This window comes from Phyllostomus hastatus, unplaced genomic scaffold (genome assembly GCF_019186645.2).
Source record: "Phyllostomus hastatus isolate PE091 unplaced genomic scaffold, TTU_PhHast_1.1 phas_contig_210, whole genome shotgun sequence".
NCBI classification, from domain to species: domain Eukaryota; kingdom Metazoa; phylum Chordata; class Mammalia; order Chiroptera; family Phyllostomidae; genus Phyllostomus; species Phyllostomus hastatus.
Genome location: NW_025333737.1, coordinates 28,755,595 through 28,782,676, shown reverse-complemented (window position 1 = coordinate 28,782,676; position 27,082 = coordinate 28,755,595). Strand labels below are relative to the sequence as shown.

Genomic DNA, 27,082 nt, shown 5'->3' with positions numbered 1-27,082 from the left:
CATGACAGATGATAGCTGTCACTTATCTAGCAGTCTGTCCCTATTTTCCTTGTTAGCTCTGTTTGTTCATTAGATTCCACATAGAAGTAAAATCATATGCTATTTCTCTTTCTCTGACTGACTTATCTCACTTAGCATAATATTCTCCAGGTGCCTGGTGTGGCTCAGTGGATTGAATGCTGGCCTGCAAACCATAGAGTTCTCCAGGTCCACCCACACGAAATATCTGTCTCAAGAACAACAGACCGCTGTCACCTGCTAACCACAATACCTACTCCCTGTAAGTCTGAGACTAGCGAAACCTAAGGAGGGGCTGGGTTGGTAAAATCTCGCGAGAAGAATAGCAGTAACCCTTTCTCGCGATAGTTTGGCACACCTCGCTTTCCCTCTCTCGGAGGATCGATGTTAATCTCGCGATCTTTGGGAAGTTCCGTTGGGGAAGATGGCGGCGGCCGGGAGCACCCTTCTCTTTTTGCCGCCAGGGACTTCAGACTGAACCTTCCTGGGAAGAGTGGGGAGTACTGGTGCCCTGCGTCCTGGAAGCCCGAACTAACTTGATTCCCCCGTTAGTGGTGGGGGACGGCTTATCCTCTTGTGTAGGACTCAGGCCTTCCCCACTGTCAGTATGAAGGCTCAGGGGGAAACCGAGGGTGAGTAACTGAAGGGAAAAGCAGGGGGGCGCGACACAGCTCGGGGGAGCCAATCTGTGAGAGGAGCTGGGGTCGGATCCGTTCTCCAAGGCCACTTTCCCGGAGACGTAGAGTCCAGGAGGCGGGGTTTGTGTGAGTTTTAGATTTTGATTGCCTTCCCTGGTGGTGGAGATCTCCGACTTTGGGGTGATGGGGGCTCCCAACTTCCGTGAAGGTTTCCTGCTTAGATAGGGGCAGTTATTGGTCCTCAGGGCATTTAATCCTAAAATTATGGAAGACCAGGCGAGTGAATATAAAATCATTCTTACACATCGTTATAGAGGAGACGTCTGAATGACATAAGAACAATAATACAGAGCTGTTCATCCAAGTACTGGAGGGGGTTTTTGCGTGAGTGAAATGATTAGGTCCTTATGGTATTAAAATCCAGCGGTTCCCTAGAACGTCACCGTGTTCAGATCTTGTACTATTGTATATTTAAAAAAATGCGTTCGGTTTTCAGCTTTTCAGTGGCTGGACTAACTTAGAACTGAAAACAACTTTTCTGTGGAACCTTACTTTGATTCTGTCAAGTTCTACACTGCAGTTTAAATGCTTCCACAGTATTTTGGACATAGTTCTGTTACTAATACAGCTCACTGTATTACTTTTTTCTTTTCTACTTTATTCTGAACTTTGTAGATCAGGGACCTTGCCTTACTCATCATTGTATATTCCGTGGGATATGAATAGTTGCTCAAAAAATGTTTGATTTGAGCATTCATATAAAGATACTTGTCATCAGCCTTCTCAAGGAAAAGAGGAGGGATATGTTTTGAAGTGGAGAAAGAAGAAAGATTTGCTCTTTGGGTGCTGAGGAATGACAGATGTAAAACGAGGCAGGAATTTTGTGTAGTTTGCTCACTGCCAAATCCTCCTGAATGTAAACTAGTGCTTGACTGAATGAGTCTTGAAAATGGGAATTCCCAGAAATGTGTCCAGAACTGTAAACTGGCCGAAATAGAACCATTTATCCAGAAGATGAGGGCATTGGAGGAAGGAGTTTGGATCTGGGTTTAGAAGATGTCGCTGCCTCAAGTCTGATTGCCGATGTTCTATTTATTTTTTCAGTAACACCTTTTCTGTAGCGTTCCTGCAACTAATTAACTTTTCCCCTTTTAAATTTCAGTAACGTGTGTCTTTTTTGGTTTGTTTTCAATAAAATAAAGTTTATTTAGAAAGTTACAGAGGTAGTAGAAGTCAGCCAGCTGGACTTCCTAGGCTCAGGAAACAAGTTACAGAAGCAAAAGAAGGGCCCTGGGAGCTTAGGAGAGAGAAAAGCAAAAGTAACACACCTGAGGGGAAGAAGAAGGGGAAGGGAAGTCTCCCCAGAGGAAGAGCATGCTGTATCTTTGTTTTGAAGAGCATATATCATTTTGCTTTGTGTGATGGTTATTTCAGTGTTAACTTACCCACATCCTTTCACAGAGGTCATCCTGTGATTTTGCGTTACGCATTGTGTTTTTGCGTTGCCAGTGGTCTCTAGCACAGGTCCTTGCTGATACTAAGCAGTACAGGAGTTAGAGGGGGTTTAAGGGTGGAGGAGGTTCGTTTACACACTTAGTTCTGGAGCCAGTCTTGTCTACCTTTCTCTTACTGTTGCTGGAAACTCATCCTTTAGATATTGACATCTTCTCTGTCTATATAGTTTTAGTTTGGATTCAAATAGGAGAAATCTGAATGACAAAGCCTGTTTTCTTGATGATACCTATAAATTGATCTCTTAAAATTATGAAAAAAGATTAAGAAGGTCTATATTTTCACATTGAAAATCAACTAACCTTACTAGGCCATGTTCAAGTGTACACTCTACATATATTGTCAAGGGGTTTCGTGTGTGTGTGTGTGTGTGTGTGTGTGTGTGTGTATGAAATGGTCTTATAACTAAATTATAATCCTGATCCTGAAACATGATCAGAGGTGGTTCTTTTTTGGTTCTCATTAAAAAGTCAAATAGAAAGTACTCCAATTCTGTGGTGTTTATTAGATTAGACCCATAACTTGTGTGTCTTCCTGTCATTAAAAATAAATTCTTTATATGTTTTGAAGTGAATAAGATTGAAAAATATTTTAACTGGGTTCTTGATGTATGGGGGGTTTTGTTTAGAAGAAAAACTATAAGGTCTTAAGAGAAGAGTTTCTAACAATGTCTTCTGATTTATATCGTAGAGTCGGAAAAGCTGAGTAAGATGAGTTCTCTGTTGGAACGCCTCCATGCAAAATTTAACCAAAATAGACCTTGGAGTGAAACCATTAAGCTTGTGCGTCAAGTCATGGTGAGGATTGTGGTGTGTGCTTGGATAATTATTTAATAAGCAAAGCTCCCTGTGTCGAAGTTTTCAAACTAGCTATTATACTGTGTCTTTGTTTTTGTTTTTTTTTTAAGATTTTATTTATTTATTTTTAAAGAGAGGGGAAGGAAGGGAGAAAGAGAGGGAGAGAAACATCGGCGGATGTGCGAGAGATACATCCATCTCACAGGCCCCCAGCTGGGAACCTGGTCTGCAACCCAGGCATGTGCCCTGACCCCTCAATGGGAATTGAACCCCAGTGACCTTTCGGTTCATAGGCTGGTGCTCAATCCATTGAGCCACATCAGCCAGGGTTGTCTTTAGTGTTATTTATCATAGAGTTGATAGCTACCATTTACTCAGGCATTTTAAGAGTGTACCTAAAAAGGAGGTAGGTTAATAAAATTGTGTTAATCATGAGTTATAGTACTGGGGTACTTTAGGCAAAGGTGCTAAGAAAAATGCCAATAAGAGACACACATGATAGACTGGAATAGAGACATTTATTCTTCACTTTCTGTCAAACTCTTTGATACTAATGTGATAGTAGTACTTTCATTGTACCTATACTAGGAGTTGAGTTTGCAGTTCATTCTTTTTTTTGTTTTTAAGATTTTATTTATTTATTTTTAGAGAGAGAGGAAGGTAGGGAGATAGAGAGGTAGAAAAACATGATTGGATGCCTCTCACACACCTGCAATTGGGGACTAGCTTCCCCTGACAGGGTATCAAACTGGCACTGAGCCACGTCAGCCAGGGCTGCAATTAATTCTTAATTTACTTCTTTACTCCATCAACCTTTTTATCTGTAGTACTACTACTCCTTCCTGAGTCATTCACCCATATGTCAAACCCTTAGTTAAGTGGAAGACAGGGAGGGTAGGGGACTGGATGTTAAAACTTCATCCATGTGATTCCAGTGGTGGTCAAGTGATATAGGAAAACTTCTGTGCTTTCATACTGTTGTTTCCAGTTCACCTGAGCAATGGTTAAATGGGTGTGTTAACTTTGTGATAATTAATGGATCTCTTTGGACTCTTGTATCTTTCTGTATATATGTTTTACTTCAGTGAAAGTACCCTCTCCTCCCCCCAAATCTTACCTGGGTCCAGAGTAAGCTCAGTTTAGTAGATTTATTAGTGTTTAAAATAATCATATCAGGATAACACTATCAGAAGAACTGATGTTGCTGTCAAAAGACCTGTATTTGTGGCTGCTTAGCTCAGTTGGCTAGAGCGTCATCTCAATGCACCAAGGTTGTGGGTTTCATCCCTGGGCAGGACATACACAAGAAGCAACCAGTGAATGCATAAATAAGGGGAACAACAAACTAATGTTTCTCTCTCTCTATCCCTCCCCCCGTCCCCGCTTTCCCCTTTTTCTCTAAAATTAATCAAAATTAAAAAAGCAAAACAAAACTCTGTATTTTAAGCTTGACACCAGCGCTTGCTACTTATATGACTTTGGGCAAATTATTTAATATCTCTGAGTTTCAGTTTTCTCATTTGGAAAGTAGAGGCACACAATACCAGTTTGCTTTTCCACATACATTAAATGCTTCATTAATGTTAATTGGTCCTTGGAAACTGCAACTTTAAGCGAAATGACATATAGCAAAACAATATTACAGAAGGCTAATTGATGTGCATAAGAGTTAAGTTCCTAGGGCATAGTTCTGGTCACAAAACCATCACCAAACTTCTAAATAAAGACACAAAACACTTCTAATATTAAACATTGAAATAAATGTGAGCCATACATACATTTAAGAAATAGTAATAAAAACAAGAAAATTATTTTCCAACCTGCTTATTCTAGTTCAGGGTCTTGGATGGCCAGAGCCTATCTTCGAAGCTCAGGGTGCAAAGTAGGAACCCACTGTGGACAGCATGCCATCCATTCCATTGTGGGTATACTCACACACACAGTCATACTCACCCAGAATGGGACAGTTTAGATGGGCGGTTAATCTAATGTGCATGTCTTTGGGACATCGAAGAAAACTGGGGTACCCAGAAAAAACCCACATGAACATGGGTAGAATGTGTAAACTCCACACAGGCAGTGGCCTCAGCCAGGAGTCAACTTCTGTTTTCTCATCAACGTTATGAGACGAAGTTATTCAAGGGCCTGCTGTAGTTCTGTGGTAAGAATCAAATCAGATAATAGATATTAAAGTGTTGCATTGCTAAAATATTTCTGTAACGGTAAATTCTACAAATGTATGTACATTTTGTGGCTCAGGGTTATGCACATAAAAGGTATTAAAATGTTTTATTTTTTAAAAAAGATTTTATTATTTATTTTTAGACAGATGGGAAGGGAGGGAGAAAGAAAGGGAGAGAAACACCAATGTGTGGTTGCCTCTCATGTGCCTCTTACTGGGGTCCTGGCCCACAACCCAGGCACGTGTCCTGACTGGGAATTCAACCGGCGACCCTTTGGTTCACAGGTTGGCACTCAATCCACTGAGCTACACCAGCCAGGGCAAAAAAAAAATGTTTTAAATAAAAGAAGGGCAATTTTTACAGTCTGGGAATTCAGAGGTCATTTTTATACTATAGGGCAACCATATTCTAGCTTGAAATGTGTTCTGTATAATTGATATTGTCATTAGAGAGACATCATGACAGGAATTTTAGGTGGCTACTAAGAACTGTTTTTTGGGGTACCAGTGCCTTGGTTTGGTCACCAAAACTCCCATTGTCTACTTTTTACTTTTGCTGATTCAAAATGTAACTTTATTGGTATGTCAGTACTTCGAATTGTTTTCAACAACTGACATTAACATATCTCAGTAGATTAACATATAAGTCAGAATAGCAATTTATTTAAAACAGAGGGTCTTTTCAGTTACCAAAATACTGGTAATTCATTGTCCAGAGCAGCCCCTTGTCTATTCAGGGTACAAAGGAAGCCAGATTATTAATTAATCAGATGTTTGTTTTGTAAGGTTGGAATTAGAGCAAAGGGAGATGGATTTAGAGCATGGAAAAACCTGAAAAACTATCCTTGTATCATAAAACTGTTCACATTTCTGGGGATTGGCATGTTGTGCAGAGAAAAGCTCTTCCCTGGCTAGGGTCAGAAAAACTATGCCGTTATTTTTTCGCTCTTTACGAATCCCTTTTCTGGACTACATAATCTGTTTCTGAGAGTCAGTCTGCTGTGACTATGGTGAAATCATATTTCTTAGATTACATACAAATCATCTGATTAGATTTGGGGATTGCCAAATTTTGTGAGCTACCCCATTTAACTGAGTAAATCTTATCGTGTAGTTACTTCTAAAGGAGGCTAATCTCATTTGTTACATTTTGATTCTTCCTAATTCCCCTCCCCCTGAAGGTTATCTTATTTTTTTTTTAAAGATTTTATTTATTTATTTTTAGAGGAGAAGGGAAGGAGAAAGACAGGGAAAGAAACATCAACGTGTGGTTGTCTCTCATGCACCCCACACTGGGGACCTGGCCCGCAACCCAGGTGTGTGCCCCGCCTGGGAATCGAATCTGGGAATCAAATCAGCAGCCCTTTGGTTCGAAGGCCAGCGCTCAGTCCCCTGAGCCACACCAGCCAGGACAGTTGTGGGAATGAATACTTTTCCTACCTTCATCAATATGGATATGGATGTATCCATGTACTGCATGAACTTTCCTCCTTTGGTTGTATGGACAGAGTAACAGTAAAAAGTATATTTAAAAAAAGTTTATAGACTGATCAAAAGTATTAACATACTATAGGATATAGTCTATAGACTATCCTGAAGTATTGGTACTAGGATAATATATGTGTTTATGTGAAACACTGTTGGCTTGATTAACTTTTTACCTCAAATTTTTTCCCACTTAATACAGGAGAAGAGGGTTGTGATGAGTTCTGGGGGGCATCAACATTTGGTCAGCTGTTTGGAGACATTGCAGAAAGCTCTCAAAGGTTTGTAATCATCTTTGAAATATGCTGATTTCTTAAAACATGCTATTTAAGAAAATTACACTTACACTAGATATATGGATTGAGATAGGTCAACTTTCTATGCTGGGCGTTGTTTTTACTTTTGTTATGAAACTGAGATGAGCTCTTGCCTGAACTTTTAAAACATTTTGATTTTTTATTTTGGAGGTTGATAGAGACTCCAAAGATAATTGTTGAAGTGTAACTATAGATAGCAGGGGAAATTCTTTTTTTTTTTTTTTTTCTTTACATGTTTTTTTCTAATTAATTCTTAATAAGAAGATGGACATTTTAATGTTAAAAGGTTTTTATTGTGTTTATAGACCGATGTTTTCAGGAAAGTAAATGTAAAATTTAAATCATGAGCTTGATTGTTCATACTTATAATTAGCTCTTCTATTTTTTGGGAGAAAGAAAGTGAAAAAAGATTTTACTCTGATGCATCGCAAATGAACCTTATTCAGCTGAATATTTTTTGTTTGTTTAATCCTTACCCAAGGACATTTTTTCATTGCTTTTGGGGGGGGGAGGGGGGAAGGAGGGAAAGGAAAAAAGGAAGGAAGGAAGGAAAGAAAAAGAAAGAAACATTGATGGGAGAGGAGAGAAGCATTGCTTGGTTGCCTTCTTGTACACACCCTGACTGGGGATCAAACCTGCAACCTAGGTATGTGCCCTGACCGGGAACTTGAACCCCGGGAACCTGAACCCATGACCTCTTGGTCCATGGGACAGTGCTCCAACCAATGGAGCCGCACCCACCAGGGGGAGTGATATTTTTTTAATTATGGTAAAACATACATAACATAAAATTTACTATTTTAACCATTTTTAAATGCACAGTTTATTGGCATTAAGTACATTCACATTGTTGTGCAACCATTGTCACCATCCATTGCCAGAGCTAGTTATTTATTTATTTATTCATTTGTGGGGAAGGGAGGGAGAAAAAGGGAGAGAAACATTGATGTGAGAGTAAAACCTCAATTGGTTGCTTCTCCTATGTGCTCCAACCAGGGACCAAACCTGCAACCCAGTCATGCACCCTGACTGGGAATCAAACTGGCAACCTTTTGCTTTGTGTGAAGTTGCCCAACTAATTGAGCCCCATTGGTCAGTGCATCTCCAGAACTTTTTTATCTTCCCAAACTGAAACTCTGTATCCATTAAATCATAACTTCTCATTTCCCCCTCTCTCCAGCTATTAAGATATTAATCTTTATTACAAGCATTAGCAAATAACTGTCTTTTTAAAATTAAAGATAACTTGTCCCAAATGAGTAATGAAAAAGGGCAAGGACAAAGGTCCAGTGGTGTTTTCCAAATAGATTTTTTTGGTTGGTTGGTTGTTTTTTGGCTTTTTTTTTTAATCCTTATTACTGTATAGGCCACAGCTAACCCTTACCCAGGTGACCTTTGTGCAAATCATAAGCATTTAAGCTATTGAATGTGTTTATCACTTTGAGGGGATGGATATACTCAGGGTATTTCTGTCTTTGAAGAATATAATTTTATTTGGAGCTTCCTTTGTGATTTCCTTTTTTCACTGTTTCATAGTAACATCTTTACCAGCAATGACTGACCGTTTGGAATCTATAGCAAGACAGAATGGGTAAGTAGACTATCTGTAGGCAGAAATGTTTACCTTAGTGTTGACTTTGGGTGGCTTTATTTATGTGTCTTCTATTAATTTTTGTTTTGGTTTGTTCCTGCTAGACTGGGCTCTCATCTCAGTGCCAGTGGCACTGAATGTTACATCACGTCAGATATGTTCTATGTGGAAGTGCAGTTAGATCCTGCAGGACAGCTTTGTGATGTAAAAGTGGCTCACCATGGGGAGAATCCTGTGGTATGTGTTGTCGATATTTCACTGGAATCTATGGGGTTTACTTAGAGACATTAATTTTAAAATGGTTGGGGTTTGAAATAGCTTGGGTTTAGAATTTTTTCATGAGCCACTGTAGAGGTGATGTGATGGGTTATAACATCAATAGCTATAGGGTGGAATTTAGAGTAATATGGGTCCATCTCTAACATTATCCAAAAGCTTTGGCAAGTAGAAACCCCAGAGGAACCCTTTCCGTTTCCTATACACAAATATGACTTGCAGTTGAACTACAGGTGTTGAGGATTTAGAGATAAATAACAATGTTCCTCTCCTCAAAGAACTTATAATAATCAAGATGGACAGATAATCTTGTATATAGCTGATGTCTCTGAAAAATCCTGTAAAATAGATGAATCTAAAATGTGTGTAACCAAAGAATTGGATATGAATTCCAAGGATAGCATTAAAGAGAGGTCCTAATATTTCAAACAAGTTCTTGAAAGTTGATCCTTTTATAAACTATTTCATATACTTTGATCTTTAATTTCCCACCCCAAACCCATGGTTTACCAAATAGGAAGAAGATATTTGTTGATATCTGGATAATAAGGACCTTCTGTAGTTTTAATGTTTTTGTTCTAAAGCATGTGCTGCTAATAAGAGAAAAATTATTGGTATCTTCAAAGGTCTTAAAGTAGTTGAATGTTTTAACATAATTTCTTTAATTTCAGAGCTGTCCAGAGCTTGTACAGCAGCTAAGGTAAGCAAGTGATATATTCCATGATATTGGCAGACGATGCTGTTCTTTAGAGCTGGGTTAGTTGGTTGGTTGGTTGGTTGGTTTTTTGTTATAGCTAGGTTTTAAGGCCAGTCCAAGGTTACCTTCCTTGGAGACTTGGAGTGGTGAATACACAATACAGTATACAGTGTATTATAGAAATGTGAACCCCAAACCTGCACAGTTTTGTTAACCAGTGTCACCCGCAATACATTCAGTGAGAGGTGGGGTGGGGGGTGGGGACAGGAATTACCTTCCTAAGGAACAAATTCATTTTCTTGGGTCAAGATTTTTCAGAGTCTGTACTTGTTCACTTTCAGAATTGGCTTAGCTTGATTTCCTGCCCTATTCAGTCTAGCTCAGGGTTTCTCAACTTTGGCAGTATTGACAATTTGGATTGGAAAAGCCTTTGCTCTAGAGGGCTGGTGTGTGCATTGTAGGATGTTGAATATCCTCTCTCTGGACTGGTTGCCAGTGGTATCTCCTGTTGTGACAATCAGAAATATCTCCAGATAGTGCCAAATGTCCCTGGAGGGCAGCAGTCACTTTGGTTTGAGAACTACTCATCTAGTTTTTGGAATTCTGTATGGAGCAAGGATACTATTTAATTGAATCAGAGAAGGCTTGAGGAAATTGAGTCTGTGCCATAAAAATAACTTTTTCCACTTAATTTTGAGAAAAATTGCTTTGCCGTTAAGGCATATTGTGATATATTCCCATCATAGTGTAGTGCTAGGTTTGATGAATCTTTCAGCAATTAATGTTTTTTTTTTCTCCTGGCTAATTTTTTCCCTTTGAATTAAATGGAAATTTCCATACTTAAACCCAGAATCAACTCTCTGGGGACTTGAGAAAGTAACTACATCAATTTTATGTTTTAAATACAGTGAAGGTTTCAGATGACACATGGAGATGTCTTAGGGTGGTAACATTGAGGAACTAAGTTTTATATGGAGGTTTCTCAGTGATCAGTTTAATGTACCTAAACCAAATCCACCAAATTTGAACCAGCTCTTAAAAATTGCACTTTGGCCCTGGCTGGTGTGGCTTAGTGGACTGAGTGCCAGCCTGCAAACTGAAAGGTTGCTGGTTTGATTCCTGGTCAGGGCAGGTGCCTGGGTTGCAGGTGGGTCCTCGGTTGGGGACATGGGAGAGGCAACCAATGGGTGTATGTCTCACACATCAATGCTTCTCTCCCTTTTTCTCTCCTCTTTCCCTCCCTCTAAGAATAAATAAATAAAATCTTTAAAAAAATTAAACTTGTAATGCAACATAAAAAAATAAATTTTCTGTGATTTAACTGAATCAATAATTCTAGCAAAGCTGTATTACCACCTTAGTCTAGAAAGATGGACATTGGCTTAGTCCATAAAGCCAGTATTTTTGGTTCTAATCTGGAGTAGGAGATTACTCCAATTTACGAACCATTGGTGTTCTAAAGTTAATTTGAGGGCATGTTTGGAATTGAGAGCCTCAGCCTTTATACCTGACATTTTTAATCACTTTGTATGGATTGTAGGGAATATATTTTGCTGCTGCTCTGTTTCTTTTTACTGCCTTCAGGCACTTCTGGCTGTAAGTATTCAATACATGCCTGACCAAGTATCTGACATTGTCAGAGCAATTTAGCTTTCAAGAGACTTTTTTTTTTTTAAGTTTGAAAGAAAGATACAGAGAGAGTTGTTGAGTTGTGTTGGATTCCTAAGTCTGCCCACAGAAGCTATTTGACTAAGAATCCAAGCCAGACTTCTTAGTTCTTGAAAGCCAGGGGTCATGGTAGTACTAGTTTTGTGTTCTTTTTTCCCCCTAGGGTAGATCTAGATATAGGACCTTCGGAATATGTGGTTTGCCTTCATAGTACCCATCGGATTTTCTCTAGGTCATCCATCTCTCTCTAGTGTTCATTTATCCTCATTGTTCTTATGTTTCCATTTACTAACAAGTGTTCTATTTTCTCAATTTATTTACTCCATTTCCTCTCCAATCAAAAGTGTTTTTTTTTTTTTATCCTCATAACATCTGGTCTTAGTTATGTATGCAGAGGAAAAGGAAGTGATTTATTTAAACCAAGTCTCATTACCTAGAAGCAAATTAGTATATAAGTTACCAGGTCTTTTGTTTATTATATTTTAAACTGTTTATTAGGACCTTCTCCAGAAAAATGGACAGAGAAAGGAAAACATTTCATTTGCTTTTGCTACTTTTGATTGACTCTAGAAACTGGCTGGGGCTAAAAACAGTAGAGCAAATTATGAAAATTAGTTTGATATAGCCATGATTTTTGGAAGATCGTTGTTAAGATAAAGTAGTAATTATATGTTTTATTCTCCCTCTTCTCTCCCCTTCCCTGAACTCCTTGTAGGGAAAAAAATTTTGATGAATTTTCTAAGCACCTTAAGGGTCTTGTTAATCTTTATAACCTTCCAGGAGACAAGTAAGTACTTTTTTTTCTTTGCTTTTGTTGGAAAAATCAGTGTATATCTATAAATTACTGTGTGGTTAGAAATTTGCCAGGTCTTCTGCCTTACCTCATTTGTGATGTCTAATAATGACAATCTATAGCTCAGCTTCTAACTCTTATGTTTTTTAAACGTATTTTAAATAAATAGTATCTGCATTGATAGATTATCATACTGAAAGAAGATGATAATCCTTGAGATGTCTTCCACATATTGATTTCTGTGCTGAAAGAAATTAGTTCTGTATAACTGGCTTGTCATTTTTACTTTTATGGTACTTGGGATTCTGTTAATCTACTTGGCTCTTTTAAATAGTGATAAAAATTAGCTTTGAAAGAGCACTATGGATTTATTTTTTATTTTTTAAAAATTTTTATTATTTTTAAAATTTTATTATTTAAAAATATTATTTTTTAAATTTTTAAAATTATTTTTTAGAGAGAGGGGAAGAGAGGGAGAGAAACATGAATATGTAGTTGCCTCTTGAGTGCCCCCTACTGGGGACCCAGCCCACAACCCTTTGGTTCACAGGCTGGCACTCAATCTACTGAGCCACACCAGCCAGGGCTGAAAGAGCACTATGGGTTTAAAAAACCTTTTTAAAAGTTTTTTTTAATGGCCATTTTACTTGCTTCCAATATAGACTTGCACTCTAGCCTTTCTGTATTTGTTTGTGTGTATGTATGTATATATTTTAACTGTTTTAACTCTTGTTCTCTTCACTTACTTTTAGCAAACTGAAGACTAAAATGTACTTGGCTCTCCAGTCCTTGGAACAGGATCTATCTAAAATGGCAGTCATGTATTGGTAAGATTGGCTAAGGTGACCATTCTGTATGAACCCTCTGGGTACCTCGTTCCTAAAGTTTTTCACATAGGGGCTCGTTGCCAGGGTCTTATTATACAGGGTTGGGCAAAAGTAGGTTTTTAATTGTTTGTGTGAAAAAGAATACAATAATGAATAAATAATACAAGAATAAACTCTGTGTTTTACGTACTCATGACTATAAACCTAACTTTTCCCCCCACACTGTATATATCTGTATAATGGATGTACATTATTATATATCTATATTTTACCTACGTTATACATCTTGTACATTTCCTTTCACTTCTCAAATGTTGACTGCATTCCATTTTCTGAGTTTCAGTATCCCTAAGTTGTTGGTTGATATTCCCTAGGTTTTATCTTAAGACTTGTCAAACCTGGCCTCCATCTAATAAATAAGAGTAGTAATTTTTGTTTCACACATTATATACTGCTGTATACTCAGAAATAATCTCTTCACTTTGAATATGAAATATAGTTGTTATATGCACAATTATAGGACAGAGTCATTACTCTAAGTCTTTTAAGAGCTGAACTCATTTTCGCATGGTACAGTAATACCTGCAGGGCTTAAATACAAGCAAACATAGGTCATCTGTCTTGCAGGAAAGCAACCAACGCTGGTCCCTTAGATAAGATTCTTCATGGAAGTGTTGGCTATCTCACTCCAAGAAGTGGGGGTATGTGATCCTATTTTGCTTATTTAGAAAAATGTCTAATTTTAGTTGAGGAGTCATTGCTTAAAATTTTACCTTGGGTTTATAAAAGCAGAGGGAGAAAACCACTAGTAATTTTTGTATTTTTAATGACTTCTAAGGTAATTAACACCTGTCTTCACTAAATTTTATTTTTTTAATTGTGAAGTAAATTGTTTCTCCTAGAATCAATACTTATGCATCAGTCATAGTTTATAAGTTACTTTTGGAGCATGAGTCTGTATTTTACCTGATGAAGATGTAGTGATAAATGTTATTTTTCATAGGTCATTTAATGAACTTGAAGTACTATGCCTCTCCTTCTGACCTACTGGATGATAAGACTACATCTCCCATCGTTTTGCATGAGAATAATGGTAAGACTTTAACTGTAAAACAATTGCAGATTTTGTTCCATGTTTAAAAAGTATTTTTAAGAATGTGAATGCCTAGCCCTGCTTGTACTTTCTGGTTTGCTACTCCATAGTAAGTTTGCCATCCCTACAAAAGTTTGCACCTGATGTAGTTACATGCACACACACGTGCACACCTACCTACATATGTATATGTGTGTGTGTGTGTATATATATATATATATATATATATATATACGTACATAATAAAAGCTTAATAAGTGCTGCTGTTGAATAAGTAAATGAAAAGATATAAACCACCTGACTGGGAAAAATCCCTTTTTATCATTACTTCAAAGGTGAAGAAATTAGCCAACTTACTAAAGAATTACAACAATGCGACTCCTGGCCAAGGTGGAGGCATAGGTAGCCACACTGTGCCTCCTTGCACAACCAAGATAGGGACAACAACAATTTAGAAACAGAATAACCACCAGAACTGACAGAAAATTGAACTGTGTGGAAGTCAGACAACAAGGAGTTAAAATAGACCTGTTCATCCAGACTGGTAGGAGGGGCGGAGTCGGGCAGCCGGTGCAGGTTGTGGGTTGTGGCACAAAGAGCGTAGGGAATGAGTGCGTAAGGCATCCGGGGCTCACAAGACCGCAGTGGGTGGACCCCTGGGTGGACCCCAGGCGCATGGTGGAAACCGGCAGACCCAGTGAGGCGGCAACTGTGAAGCAAGGCACTGCGCGCAACCCAGGATCCCAGCACTGGGAAATACAGCCTTGGAGCACTGATTGAAAATACCTGTGGGGGGTTGAGGCGCAGGGAGAGACTCCCAGCCTCACAGAAGACGTCGTTGGAAAGTCCCACGGGGTGCACAAGCCCACCCACAAAGGAAAAGCACCAGAAAGGCCCAGTTTGCTTGGGGGAAGCAGCAGAAGGGACTGTTGTCCAAGGAGAGCGGAGCGAGTGCCATTGTTCCCTCTCAGACCCCGCCCCCACATACAACATCACAACCCAACGACTGGGTTGCCCCACCCTGGTGAACACCTAAGGCTCTGCCCCTCATAAGTAACAGGTGCGACTAGACCAAAAAACAGACCAAAAAAAAAAAAAAGGCTCAAACAGAAGAACAAATGAAAGCCCAGAACCAATACTTTTAAGCTACTGAGAGACAGCCAGCCTGTCAGATGCACAGTTCAAGGCACTGGTGATCAGGATGCTCACAGAATTGGTTGATTTTGGTCGCAAATTAGATGAGAAAATGAAGGCTACAATAAGTGAAATGAAGAAAAATGCACAGGGAACCAATAGTGATGGAATGAAAGCGGAGTCTCACATCAATGGAGTGGACCAGAGGAAGAAAAAAACATACAATCTGAAAAGAATGAAGAAATAAGAATTCAAAAAAATGAGAGGCTTAGGAACCTCCAGAACATCTTTAAATGTCCCAACATCTGAATTATAGGGGTACCAGAAGGAGAAGAGGAAGAGCAATAAATGGAAAACTTATTTGAACAAATAATAAAGGAGAACTTCCCCATTCTGGCTAAGGAAATAGACGTCCAGGAAGCTCAGAGAGTCCCAAAGAAGTTGAACCCAAGATGGAACACACCAGGGCACATCATAATTACATTACCCAAGGTAAAAATGAAGGAGAGAATCCTAGAAGCAGCAAGAGATAAGGAGATAGTAACCTACAAGGGCGTTCCCATCAGACTGTCACCTGATTTCTCAAAAGAGACCTTACAGGCAAGAAGGGGCTGGGAAGAAGTATTTCAAGTCATGAAAGGCAAGGACCTACATCCCAGATTGCTCTATCCAGCAAAGCTCTCATTTAGAATGGAAGGGCAGATAAAGTGCTTCTCAGATAAGGTCAAGTTAAAGGAGTTCATCACCCAGCCCTTATTTTTTGAAATGTTAAAGGGAGTAATCTAAGAAAAAGATAAAAAACATGTATAGTAAAATGACAGCAAACTCACAATTATTAACAACCACACCTAAAACAAAAACAAAAACTAAGCAAACAACTAGAACAGGAACAGAACCACAGAAATGGAGATCACATGGAGGGTTAGCAACAGGGGAGTGGGAGGAGCAGAGAGGGGGGAAGGTACAGAGAATAAGTAGCATAGAATGTAGGTTGAAAATAGGGGGAGGGCAAGAATAGTATGGGAAATGTAGAAGCTAAAGAACTTATGACACATGGACAAGAACTAAAGGGGAATGTGGGTGGGAGGCGGTGTGCGTGGTGGAGGGGAATGAAGGGGTGAAAATGGGACAACTGTAATAGCATAATCAATAATTTAATATATATATATAAAATAAATAAGAATTACAACAATGCATGTTATTTTCTGTTTGCACTTAAATATACTAAAACAGAATGAGAAATGCCCTAATACCTCATTTGGTGCCCTTGTAACTTTATTCATTGATTATCCTATAATCATAATTTTATTTAAATACATTCTAAAGTTAGAGAAAAAGAATAAATATCAGTAAAGTTTTTTTCCTTTGACTGCATTGTTTTCTGGTTTTTTGTTTGTTTGTTTTTGTTTTACTTACACACAGAAACACGGTTGGTTAGAAAGGTAACTTCTGCCCTGGCCAGCATGGCCCAGTGGTTTGAGCGCCACCGACCTATGAACCGAAAGGTCACTGGTTTGATTCCCAGTCAGGGCACATACCTGCATTGTGGGCCAGATCCTCAGTTGGGGGTGTGAGAGAGGCAACCAATCAGTGTATCTCTCACACATTGATGTTTCTCTCCTTCGTATTCTCCCTTCCCCCCTCTCTCTCTGTTTCTGAAAATAAATAAATCTTTTAAAGAAAGGTAACTTTTGCATTTCTAAGTTATATAGGTATTAAAGTATCTGATAGACAAAATAAGGCTGCCAGATTATACAGAAGTTAGCCTAGTTCTTTTTTTTTTTTTTTTAATATTAAGATCCTTTCCTTATAATTTGTGTTACTTTGGAGAATACCCTTTTTCTTTTGTTATTCCCAGTTCCTCGATCTTTGGGCATGAATGCATCAGTGACAATTGAAGGAACATCTGCTATGTATAAACTCCCAATTGCACCATTAATTATGGGGTCACATCCAGTTGATAACAAATGGTAAGTCAAATATAATTAATTCTAGGATAGCAATGTCCATTTTTTCAACTTCAAGCCCAGTATGAAACAACTATTACTTTCACTTGACTCTTCCCTAACTTGACTTTCTAGAGATTGGCTTTTTGTTTTATTCATGTTTCTTTTTTCAATGTCTATTTTAATATTCCTCTCTGAAGTCTGCTCATAGAACATATTCTCTGTCCTGAGAGAGAGAACTGTGCTAATTCCTCTGGTTTAATGATTGCTGCATTTTTCCTCATGGGACTTACGTTGATTTGGAGTTATGTTGGAGTGATAATTAGAGGACATGCCTCAGAATAGACATTTGATTAAATATGTTAGGGTTAACAAATAGAATGTTCCATAGTTGGGGGAAGAAAGTTCAAAGAGTGGGTTTTGGTAGCCTTGGTGAGCATATGTTTATATGATACAGGCATGTCTAAGAATGGGTGTTGAGATTTCTCATTTTCATATCAAGTCAAAATCCAACCCTCCACTTTTGTTTGAAGGACCCCCTCCTTCTCCTCAATCACCAGTGCCAACAGTGTTGATCTTCCTGCCTGTTTCTTCTTGAAATTTCCCCAGCCAATACCAGTATCTAGAGCATTTGTTCAGAAACTTCAGAACTGCACAGGTGAGTTTTAAGCATCAGGAGCTAATCTTGTTATGAATTCAAAAAGCAAACTTAGACCTCTTTCAGTCTTGAAAGCCTCAAAAAAGTACTGATGGGTATAAATGTCATGGTGTTTTGTATTGAAGTACTTTTTAAATGGACAAAATAGAATTTATGAAGGAAAAATTAAGCTGTCAACATTTTGATCTTACTGTGATCATTATGTTGATCCTTTTTTCTCCCCAGGAATTCCATTGTTTGAAACTCAACCAACCTATGTGCCCCTTTATGAACTGATCACTCAGTTTGAGCTGTCAAAGGACCCTGATCCTGTACCTTTGAATCACAACATGCGATTTTATGCTGTAAGTAAGGCCCCATAAACTATTGTAGGTTATGTTTGGACCCAAGATCTGAATCTTCCCTTATAGAGTTACTGAGGTCAGATAACCTACTTTAGGACTGCTGGATCATATCCTATTTCCTCAGTCAGGCAGGAAATTACAGAAATCTCTGGAACATACTGAAGAAAGAACATGAGCTTCTAAGTCAGGAAACAACACACATTTCATTTTTGAAATTTCAGATGAAACTCTTTTAATGGTATTCTGAACTTGTACAAGCTTGTAAATAGGTGTTAAGCATTCTTATTGTTTAATTTTTTCAAGTGCCATGAGTTTTAATCTGGAAAGTGCTGGAATGAATAAATTAAGGAAGGTTCCAAAACCTTATCTGTACCTGAGTTTATTGGAATGTCTGGTGATAGTGTAGACTAAAATAATAGTTCCCGAATTCTGGCTGCATTTTAATTATATGTCGAGTATTTTATAAAAAGATATTTTACTTATTGTTCAGGAACCTCTTTTATATAGATTTCTGAGGTAATTTTTATGGTAGCTGCATTAGAAAACCACTAGCACAACGTTTACAAAAAGCCTTTTCGGCCGAGTATGTGGCATTTATAACACCAGCTAACCAAAGCATTAACAGTGGAGTTTTATTATCCATCAAGAAATTGCTGTTGAATTTTGAGGCATTGGGGTTTTTTTAGAGTAGTTTGTGATTGGAGTACAGTAGGTGAGTAGCATTAATATCCTTAATATTTGTTCTTTTTGCTTAGGCTCTTCCAGGTCAGCAGCACTGTTACTTTCTCAACAAGGATGCTCCTCTTCCAGATGGCAGGAGTCTACAGGGAACCCTTGTTAGCAAAATCACCTTTCAGCACCCTGGCCGAGTTCCTCTTATCCTAAATCTTATCAGACACCAAGTAGCCTATAATACCCTAATTGGAAGCTGTGTCAAAAGAACTATTCTGAAAGAAGGTACTGCCTTTCCTTTTGATATACTTACTTGTAGATGTAAACTGAAAACTCCAGTTTGGTGACCCATCATATTGCCTGTGGAACTTTTAAAAAATGCAGATATGTGGCCCTGGCTGTTGTGGCTCAGTGGATTGAGTGCTGGCCTGCGAACTGAAAGGTCACCATTTTGATTACCACTCAGGGCACATGCCTGGGTTACAGGCCAGGTCCCCAGTTGGGGGTGTGCGAGAGGCAACTGATCGATGCATCACTCTCACACATCGATATTTCTGTTCCTCCCTCTCTAAAAATAAATAAATAAATCTTTAAAAAATACAGCTATTTGGTTTCCACATCCACATGAACTGAATTAGAACCTCAGTGGGAGGTGTTGGGAATCCATTTTAAGCTCCACAAATAATTTGATGGAACCAATCTATAAATTGGCGTTTGGAAGCTACTGTGTTTTGGGGGAGGCGGGGATGTTGCAGTGGATACTCTTTCTCTGCATACAGTGATATAATTGGGTAGCTAAGGGCCTGAACCTTGCATCAGAATATAAAGTAGAACTTCGGATGCCATAGGAAGAGAGGGCTTCTTGATATTTAAATTTTAGGTGGTTAGGACAGTGCTTTCGGTCCTGATTATATTTCCTTGTTCTTTTGAGAACTTAATTGTATAGTTTAAAAAGGAGTGAAACCTGTGCCCCTTTCTTTTTCTCCCAGGATTCTGGAATGCTCGTGTTTTTCCAACACAGTTTGCTATTAGAAGCTTTGATGTGAATATTGGCTGTTCTAGTTGACTATAGTTCCTTTTTACCTTAGTTGTAAAGCACTTCAGTAATAGAGATATATCAATGCAAATGGTAGGTAAGAAGAAACAGGGAAGGTAAATCAGGAGGCATTTTTTCTGGGAATAAGAATTGCTTCAGAAATGAGAAATTTTAGAGAGCAAACACAAGTGTGCTTATTTCTGTTTCATGTATTCAGATCCTAGGAGAATTCTCCAAATAGCTTCAGGGCATCTAAAAGTGAGTTTTTTAAAGTTAGTTATGAAATTAATCCTACAGAGATGCTTTCTGCCGAGAAAGTATGTGATCTCTATCTCCGGGCTGCCAGCACGTTTGCCGTAGGAACATATGATGGCAGATATGTGTGCACTTGGCTTAAGTATAGCATTTTAGATTGTAGCCCTGTATCCCTGCTCAACAGATTATGGGTTACACAGCTAACAGCTGCAAACACTGATAGAAAGCAGGGCTTATGGCAGTTGTTCTAGATGTCTGCTTATCAAATAGAATGAGGAACTCCTTTTGGTCATATTTATATTCAGAATTCACTTTTAAGGCAGGTTGTTTATAACTGTCAAGGTCTTTAACAATTTAGGGATTACCATAAATGCCTTCATTTTAGAAAATTGAAAGTTAGTTACTATTTTGTTTTGGAGTATTTATAACATAAACTGTCAGATTCCTTCTATTACCTGTGGATGACATAGTAGGTATATGTGGGAGGAACTCTGGTCTGAAGTGCTTCCCTGTCCACCACAGATGAGAAATAAGTTGTCCTGGACACAGACTTGCTGTTCCGGCAGGGAAGGGGGTGGTGATTCCCTCCAGTGGAGAATTCCCCGAGCCCTTCTTCCAAATGGCTTTTATTGGGAATGGTATGTGTAGGTGTATACATGCATAGTTCATTAAACAATGTCAGAAAGGCTATAGTCGTACAAAAACAGATATTATCTATAGATAACAATTGAAGGAACACAGAGATTTGTCACAGGTCAGGGTCTTTTAGTCATGCGGACGCCAGAGGGTCTTTTAAGACATGTTTCATGAGGTAAGGAGTTTATTCCTTATACCTTGAACTAAACATCCGGTTTATATCACTAGGACTATACAAAACAAAGCAGAGCAAGCTTCAAAGGATACAATGTATTTATCAGGCCTGATTCCCACTGGAGCCCTCAGTGTTAGAGTCAGTCATGTCTGCCACCTGTGTTTTTACGTGGTTTTCCAGGGAGACTTACTAGCCCCCTTCCGGGCTTACTCTCGTGGGGCTACAATGTCAGAAACCACACAGGGTGGTCCCCAACAGGTACAAGATCTAATTTCCAAGGGAAAGAATTTAATTCTTTACACTTAGGGATTATCATTTACTTGTCTCAAGTCTTATTATTTGGTTAATTATTTTATGACATTTTGTCTTTTAGATTCTCCTGGGCTCCTCCAGTTTGAAGTGTGTCCCCTTTCGGAGTCCCGGTTCAGCGTATCTTTTCAGCATCCTGTGAATGACTCCCTGGTGTGTGGTGAGTTGTATGGGTGGCTGCCACCTCTCATGGCAGCAGTTTGGTCTTTATCTCTTTCTGAAAAGTCAAAAGCTGAATCTATCTCAAGTACTTCCTATATATTTTGTCTTTCAGTGGTAATGGACGTGCAGGACTCAACACATGTGAGCTGTAAACTCTACAAGGGGCTGTCAGATGCACTCATCTGCACAGATGACTTCATTGCCAAAGTTGTTCAAAGGTAGCACTGGCCCTTTTCCATCAGAATCCCAGTAAGAGGTATATAATGATGAATTGGACATTTAGGAGGAAAGCACTTAGTCACTGCTTCGAATTTACCCTTCTCTGCTTTTGGATACAAAAGCAATATAAGCTTTGGTTTTTTAAATATTATGAGGGTAACGGGAAGTAAGGTAGGTAACTTCAGGTCTGGTGTTAGTGTTCTTTTAGGAGGGAGAGAGCTGAAGTAAGATGTAGATTTTTTTTTTCACTTATCCTCTCTGTCACTTCTTAACATATGTAACATGTCAGTGGCAGTGTGTGGGAAGATAATTAAGCCAGTTAGCTTAACAGGAACATTAATAAGTAATTGTGAGATTTTTCTTGAGCAGTGCTAGGACCGTTTTGTAAATAAATTTTATTGAAACACAGCCATGTCTGTTTTATTTACATATTATAAGTCTTACATATTGTAAGTTTTACATATAGCTGCTTTTGAGCTAAGATAGCACAGTAGTTGGGCAGAAACCACATGATCTTCAAAAATCTAAACTGTTACTGGCCTGTAACAAAGGTTGCTGACACATTCTAGAGCAAAATGTTTTCAAATGTAGGTTTCTAAAAAGAAATTTATGTGAAAGACAGTGCTTTGCTTTAAAATAAACAAAATTTTGCCCTGGTTGGTGTGGCTCAGTAAATTGAGCACTGGCCTGCGAACCAAAGGTTGCTGGTTTGATTCCCAGTTGGGGGGCACATGCCTGGGTTGCAGGCAGGGTCCCCGGTAGGGAGCATGCGAGAGGCAACCACACATTCATGTTTCTCTGCCTCTCATCTTCCCTCCCTTCCCCTCGCTAGAAATAAAAGAAATAAAATCTTAAAAAAAAAACCCACACAAGATTTCACCCTAGCTGGTTTGTCTCTGTGGATTGAGCACCAGCCTGCAAACCTAAAGGTCACTGGTTCAATTCCCAGTCATGGCACCTGCCTGGGTCCGAGGCCAGGTCCCCATTTGGGGGCATGAGAGAGGCAACCGATCTAGGTGTCTCTCACACATTGGTGTTTCTCTCCCTTTCTTTCTCCCTCCTTTTCCTTCCCTCTAAAAATAAAATCTAAAAAAAAAATATATAAAATAAACAAGATTCCATACCAGTAGTAGCACTTTGCATAGTATAGTTTTTGGATGATCCAAGCCAGTAAGGTTTAGAACTTGATGGGTCAAGAGATTTTTCCACTGGTTCATTAAGATAAATGTATATTCCATTTAATTACATGTGAAACTCCAAAAGGAGGGCATTTTGTTAATAAGTTAATTACTACCAATTTTAGTGCATTATAATAGCTAATTATTTGGATTCTCGTTTGTGGTTGGTTTGTGTTTGGTGGTGCTTCTAAAGAGGTTGATGATTATCTATTGGTCCAGATTCTTTTGGAATAAATACCCAAAGCTCTGGCATTTCATAGAACTGTTCCTGCCTGTGGGGTCACTCACCTTATCTGAAAACTGCATTACTGCAAACCCCTGATGATATATCTAAATCTCAGGCAAAATTAAAGCCTGTTTTCCTAATGAAAAGTTGATTTTATTCAGCAACTAGTGCAGTGTTAACTTTGTTTTTTCCCTCTTATCTTAACAGATGTATGTCCATCCCTGTGACGATGAGGGCTATTCGGAGGAAGGCTGAAACCATTCAGGCCGACACCCCAGCACTGTCCCTCATTGCAGAGACAGTTGAAGACATGGTGAAAAAGAACCTGCCCCCGGCTAGCAGCCCAGGGTATGGCATGACCACAGGCAACAACCCAATGAGTGGTACCACTACACCAACCAACACCTTTCCGGGGGGTCCCATTACCACCTTGTTTAATATGAGCATGAGCATCAAAGATCGGCATGAGTCGGTGGGCCATGGGGAGGACTTCAGCAAGGTGTCTCAGAACCCAATTCTTACCAGTTTGTTGCAAATCACAGGGAACGGGGGGTCTACCATTGGCTCGAGTCCGACCCCTCCTCATCACACGCCGCCACCTGTCTCTTCGATGGCCGGCAACACCAAGAACCACCCGATGCTCATGAACCTTCTTAAAGATAATCCTGCCCAGGATTTCTCAACCCTTTATGGATGCAGTCCTTTAGAAAGGCAGAACTCCTCTTCCGGCTCACCCCGGATGGAAATGTGCTCGGGAAGCAACAAGACGAAGAAGAAGAAGTCATCAAGATTACTGCCTGACAAACCCAAGCACCAGACTGAAGATGACTTTCAGAGGGAGCTATTTTCAATGGATGTTGACTCACAGAACCCTATCTTTGATGTCAACATGACAGCCGACACACTGGATACACCACACATCACTCCAGCTCCAAGCCAGTGTAGCACTCCCCCGACAACTTACCCGCAACCAGTACCTCACCCCCAGCCCAGTATTCAAAGGATGGTCCGACTATCCAGTTCAGACAGCATTGGCCCAGATGTAACTGATATCCTTTCAGACATTGCAGAAGAAGCCTCTAAGCTTCCCAGCACTAGTGATGATTGCCCACCCATTGGCACCCCTGTTCGAGATTCTTCAAGCTCTGGGCATTCTCAGAGTGCCCTCTTTGACCCTGATGTCTTTCAAACCAATAATAATGAAAATCCATACACTGATCCAGCTGACCTTATTGCAGATGCTGCTGGAAGCCCCAGTAGTGACTCTCCTACCAATCATTTTTTTTCTGATGGAGTAGATTTCAATCCTGATCTGTTGAACAGCCAGAGCCAAGGTGGTTTTGGAGACGAATACTTTGATGAAAGCAGCCAAAGTGGAGATAATGATGATTTTAAAGGATTTGCATCTCAAACACTAAGTACTTTGGGGGTGCCAATGCTTGGAGGTGATAATGGGGAGACTAAGTTTAAAGGCAACAGCCAAGCTGACACGGTTGATTTCAGTATTATAGCAGTGGCTGGTAAGGCCTTGGGTTCTGCAGATCTCTTAGAGCATCACAGTGGTAGCCAGAGTCCTTTATTGACCACTGGGGACTTAGGGAAAGACAAGACTCAAAAGAGAGTAAAGGAAGGCAATGGCACCAGTAGTAGTAGTCTGTCGGGGCCAGGATTAGATAGCAAACCAGGGAAGCGCAGTCGGACCCCTTCTAATGATGGCAAAAGCAAAGATAAGCCTCCAAAACGGAAGAAGGCAGACACTGAGGGAAAGTCCCCGTCTCACAGTTCTTCTAATCGACCTTTCACCCCACCTACCAGTACAGGTGGATCCAAATCTCCAGGCAGTTCAGGAAGGTCTCAGACTCCCCCAGGGGTTGCCACACCACCCATTCCCAAGATCACCATTCAGATTCCTAAGGGAACTGTGATGGTGGGCAAGCCCTCTTCTCACAGTCAGTATGCCAGCAGTGGTTCTGTGTCTTCCTCAGGCAGCAAAGGCCACCATAGCCATTCTTCCTCCTCTTCCTCATCATCTGCTTCCAACTCAGGCAAGATGAAAAGCAGTAAATCAGAGGGTTCATCAAGTTCAAAGTTAAGTAGCAGTATATATTCTAGCCAAGGGTCTTCTGGGTCTAGCCAGTCCAAAAATTCATCCCAGTCCGGGGGGAAGCCAGGCTCCTCTCCCATTACTAAGCATGGACTGAGCAGTGGCTCCAGCAGCACCAAGATGAAACTTCAAGGAAAGCCATCATCACTTATGAATCCTTTAAGTAAACCAAACATATCCCCTTCTCATTCCAGGCCACCTGGAGGCTCTGATAAGCTTGCTTCTCCAATGAAGCCTGTTCCGGGGACTCCCCCATCCTCTAAAGCCAAGTCCCCTATCAGTTCAGGTTCTGGTGGTTCTCATATGTCTGGAACTGGTTCAAGCACTGGCATGAAGTCATCTTCAGGGTTAGGATCCTCAGGCTCATTGAAAACTCCCCCATCATCTAATTCTTGTACAGCATCATCATCTTCCTTTTCCTCAAGTGGCTCTTCCATGTCATCCTCTCAGAACCAGCATGGGAGTTCCAAAGGGAAATCTCCCAGCAGAAATAAAAAGCCATCCTTAACAGCTGTCATAGATAAACTGAAACATGGGGTTGTCACCAGTGGCCCTGGAGGTGAAGATCCAATGGATGGCCAGATGGGGGTGAGCACAAATTCTTCTAGCCATCCTATGTCCTCCAAACATAACATGTCAGGAGGAGAGTTCCAGGGCAAGCGAGAGAAAAGTGATAAAGACAAATCAAAGGTTTCCTCCTCGGGGGGCTCAGTGGATTCATCTAAGAAGACTTCAGAGTCAAAAAATGTAGGGAGCACGGGTGTGGCAAAAATTATCATCAGCAAGCATGATGGGGGATCCCCCAGCATTAAAGCCAAAGTGACTTTGCAGAAACCTGGGGAAAGTAGTGGAGAAGGGCTTAGGCCTCAGATGGCCTCTTCCAAAAACTATGGTTCTCCACTCATCAGTGGTTCCACTCCAAAGCATGAGCGTGGTTCCCCCAGCCATAGTAAGTCACCAGCATATACTCCCCAGAATCTGGACAGTGAAAGTGAGTCAGGCTCCTCCATAGCAGAGAAATCTTATCAGAACAGTCCCAGCTCAGATGATGGCATCCGACCACTTCCAGAATATAGCACAGAGAAGCATAAGAAGCACAAAAAAGAAAAGAAGAAAGTAAAAGACAAAGATCGGGATCGGGACAAAGACCGAGATAAGAAAAAATCTCATAGCATGAAGCCAGAGAGTTGGTCTAAATCACCCATCTCTTCAGACCAGTCCTTGTCTATGACAAGTAACACAATCTTATCTACAGACAGGCCCTCAAGGCTCAGCCCTGACTTTATGATTGGGGAGGAAGATGATGATCTTATGGATGTGGCCCTGATTGGCAATTAGGAACCTTAGTTTTTAAGACAAAAAACATGGCCAGAGAAAAACTAAAGTTTATAGGCAAACCATCACACGGGGTGAGCCGGAAAAGTCTGATTTTGTGTTTAAGAATGTCTTTGACACTAGGCTGGGTGAATTAGAAAGACATAGCCAGACCCTACTAGAGAGATCATAGGTTTGATTACTAAGAATCACTGTTCCTTTGCCAGAAAAAAAGAGTTAAAATATTTGCTTATGAAAGGGAGGGGGTGGGAGGGACATAGGGAAAGGGAAGGGTGGGAAACCGTTTTGTGGGAAATAATCATATATATTTTTTTCTCCCCTTTCCATTTTTAGGCCATGTTTTAAACTCAATTTTAGTGCATGTATGTGAAGGGCTGGGCAGAAAATGAAAAAGCAATACATTCCTTGATGCATTTGCATGAAGGTTGTTCACCTTTGTTTGGGTAGCTGTCCATTTGAGGCATGGACAAATGAAGGACTTTGGTTATTTTGGACACTTAAGTAATGTTTGGTGTCTGTTTCTTAGGAGTGTTTGGGGGAGGGAAGATAATTTTAGCTATTTATTTGTAATATTTTAACCCTTTATCTGTTTTTATACAGTATTTCCTTCTAATTCTGTGAGGTTCAGGGTCAAAATGATGGGAGTGAAAAGACCAAGGCTTATTTGGTTGTAGGGAGCTTGTAGCTTGTGCTGGTGCTATAGCATCAAGCCCAACCAAATTAGTCAGAGCCCACCTTTGACATTAAAGAGAAAAACCAAAAGGTATATTTTTTTCGAGGTTTTTCAGGGCATTCAAAC

The 27,082-nt window shown here is 39.8% G+C and overlaps 1 protein-coding gene across 2 annotated transcripts; it reads left to right on the top strand.

Moving 5' to 3' along the window:
* The first annotated feature begins 428 nt into the window (after window positions 1-428).
* On the top strand, window positions 429-26,706 carry MED1 (mediator complex subunit 1). Of its 2 annotated transcripts, XM_045835996.1 has the most exons (17): window positions 429-650; window positions 2,859-2,965; window positions 6,835-6,913; window positions 8,486-8,540; window positions 8,645-8,777; window positions 9,488-9,516; window positions 11,897-11,968; window positions 12,727-12,801; window positions 13,429-13,502; window positions 13,805-13,894; window positions 16,887-16,998; window positions 17,508-17,632; window positions 17,858-17,976; window positions 18,732-18,933; window positions 21,124-21,219; window positions 21,334-21,439; window positions 23,052-26,706. In XM_045835996.1, exons 1-17 carry the CDS (start codon window positions 626-628, stop codon window positions 26,284-26,286), a joined length of 4,734 nt encoding a protein of 1,577 aa, XP_045691952.1. In that variant the 5' UTR covers window positions 429-625; the 3' UTR covers window positions 26,287-26,706. The 2 variants fall into 2 exon arrangements, with proteins under 2 accessions (XP_045691952.1, XP_045691953.1); XM_045835997.1 differs by lacking the exons at window positions 429-650; window positions 2,859-2,965; window positions 8,645-8,777 and having other exon boundaries at window positions 6,837-6,913.
* Window positions 26,707-27,082: the final 376 nt, after the last annotated feature.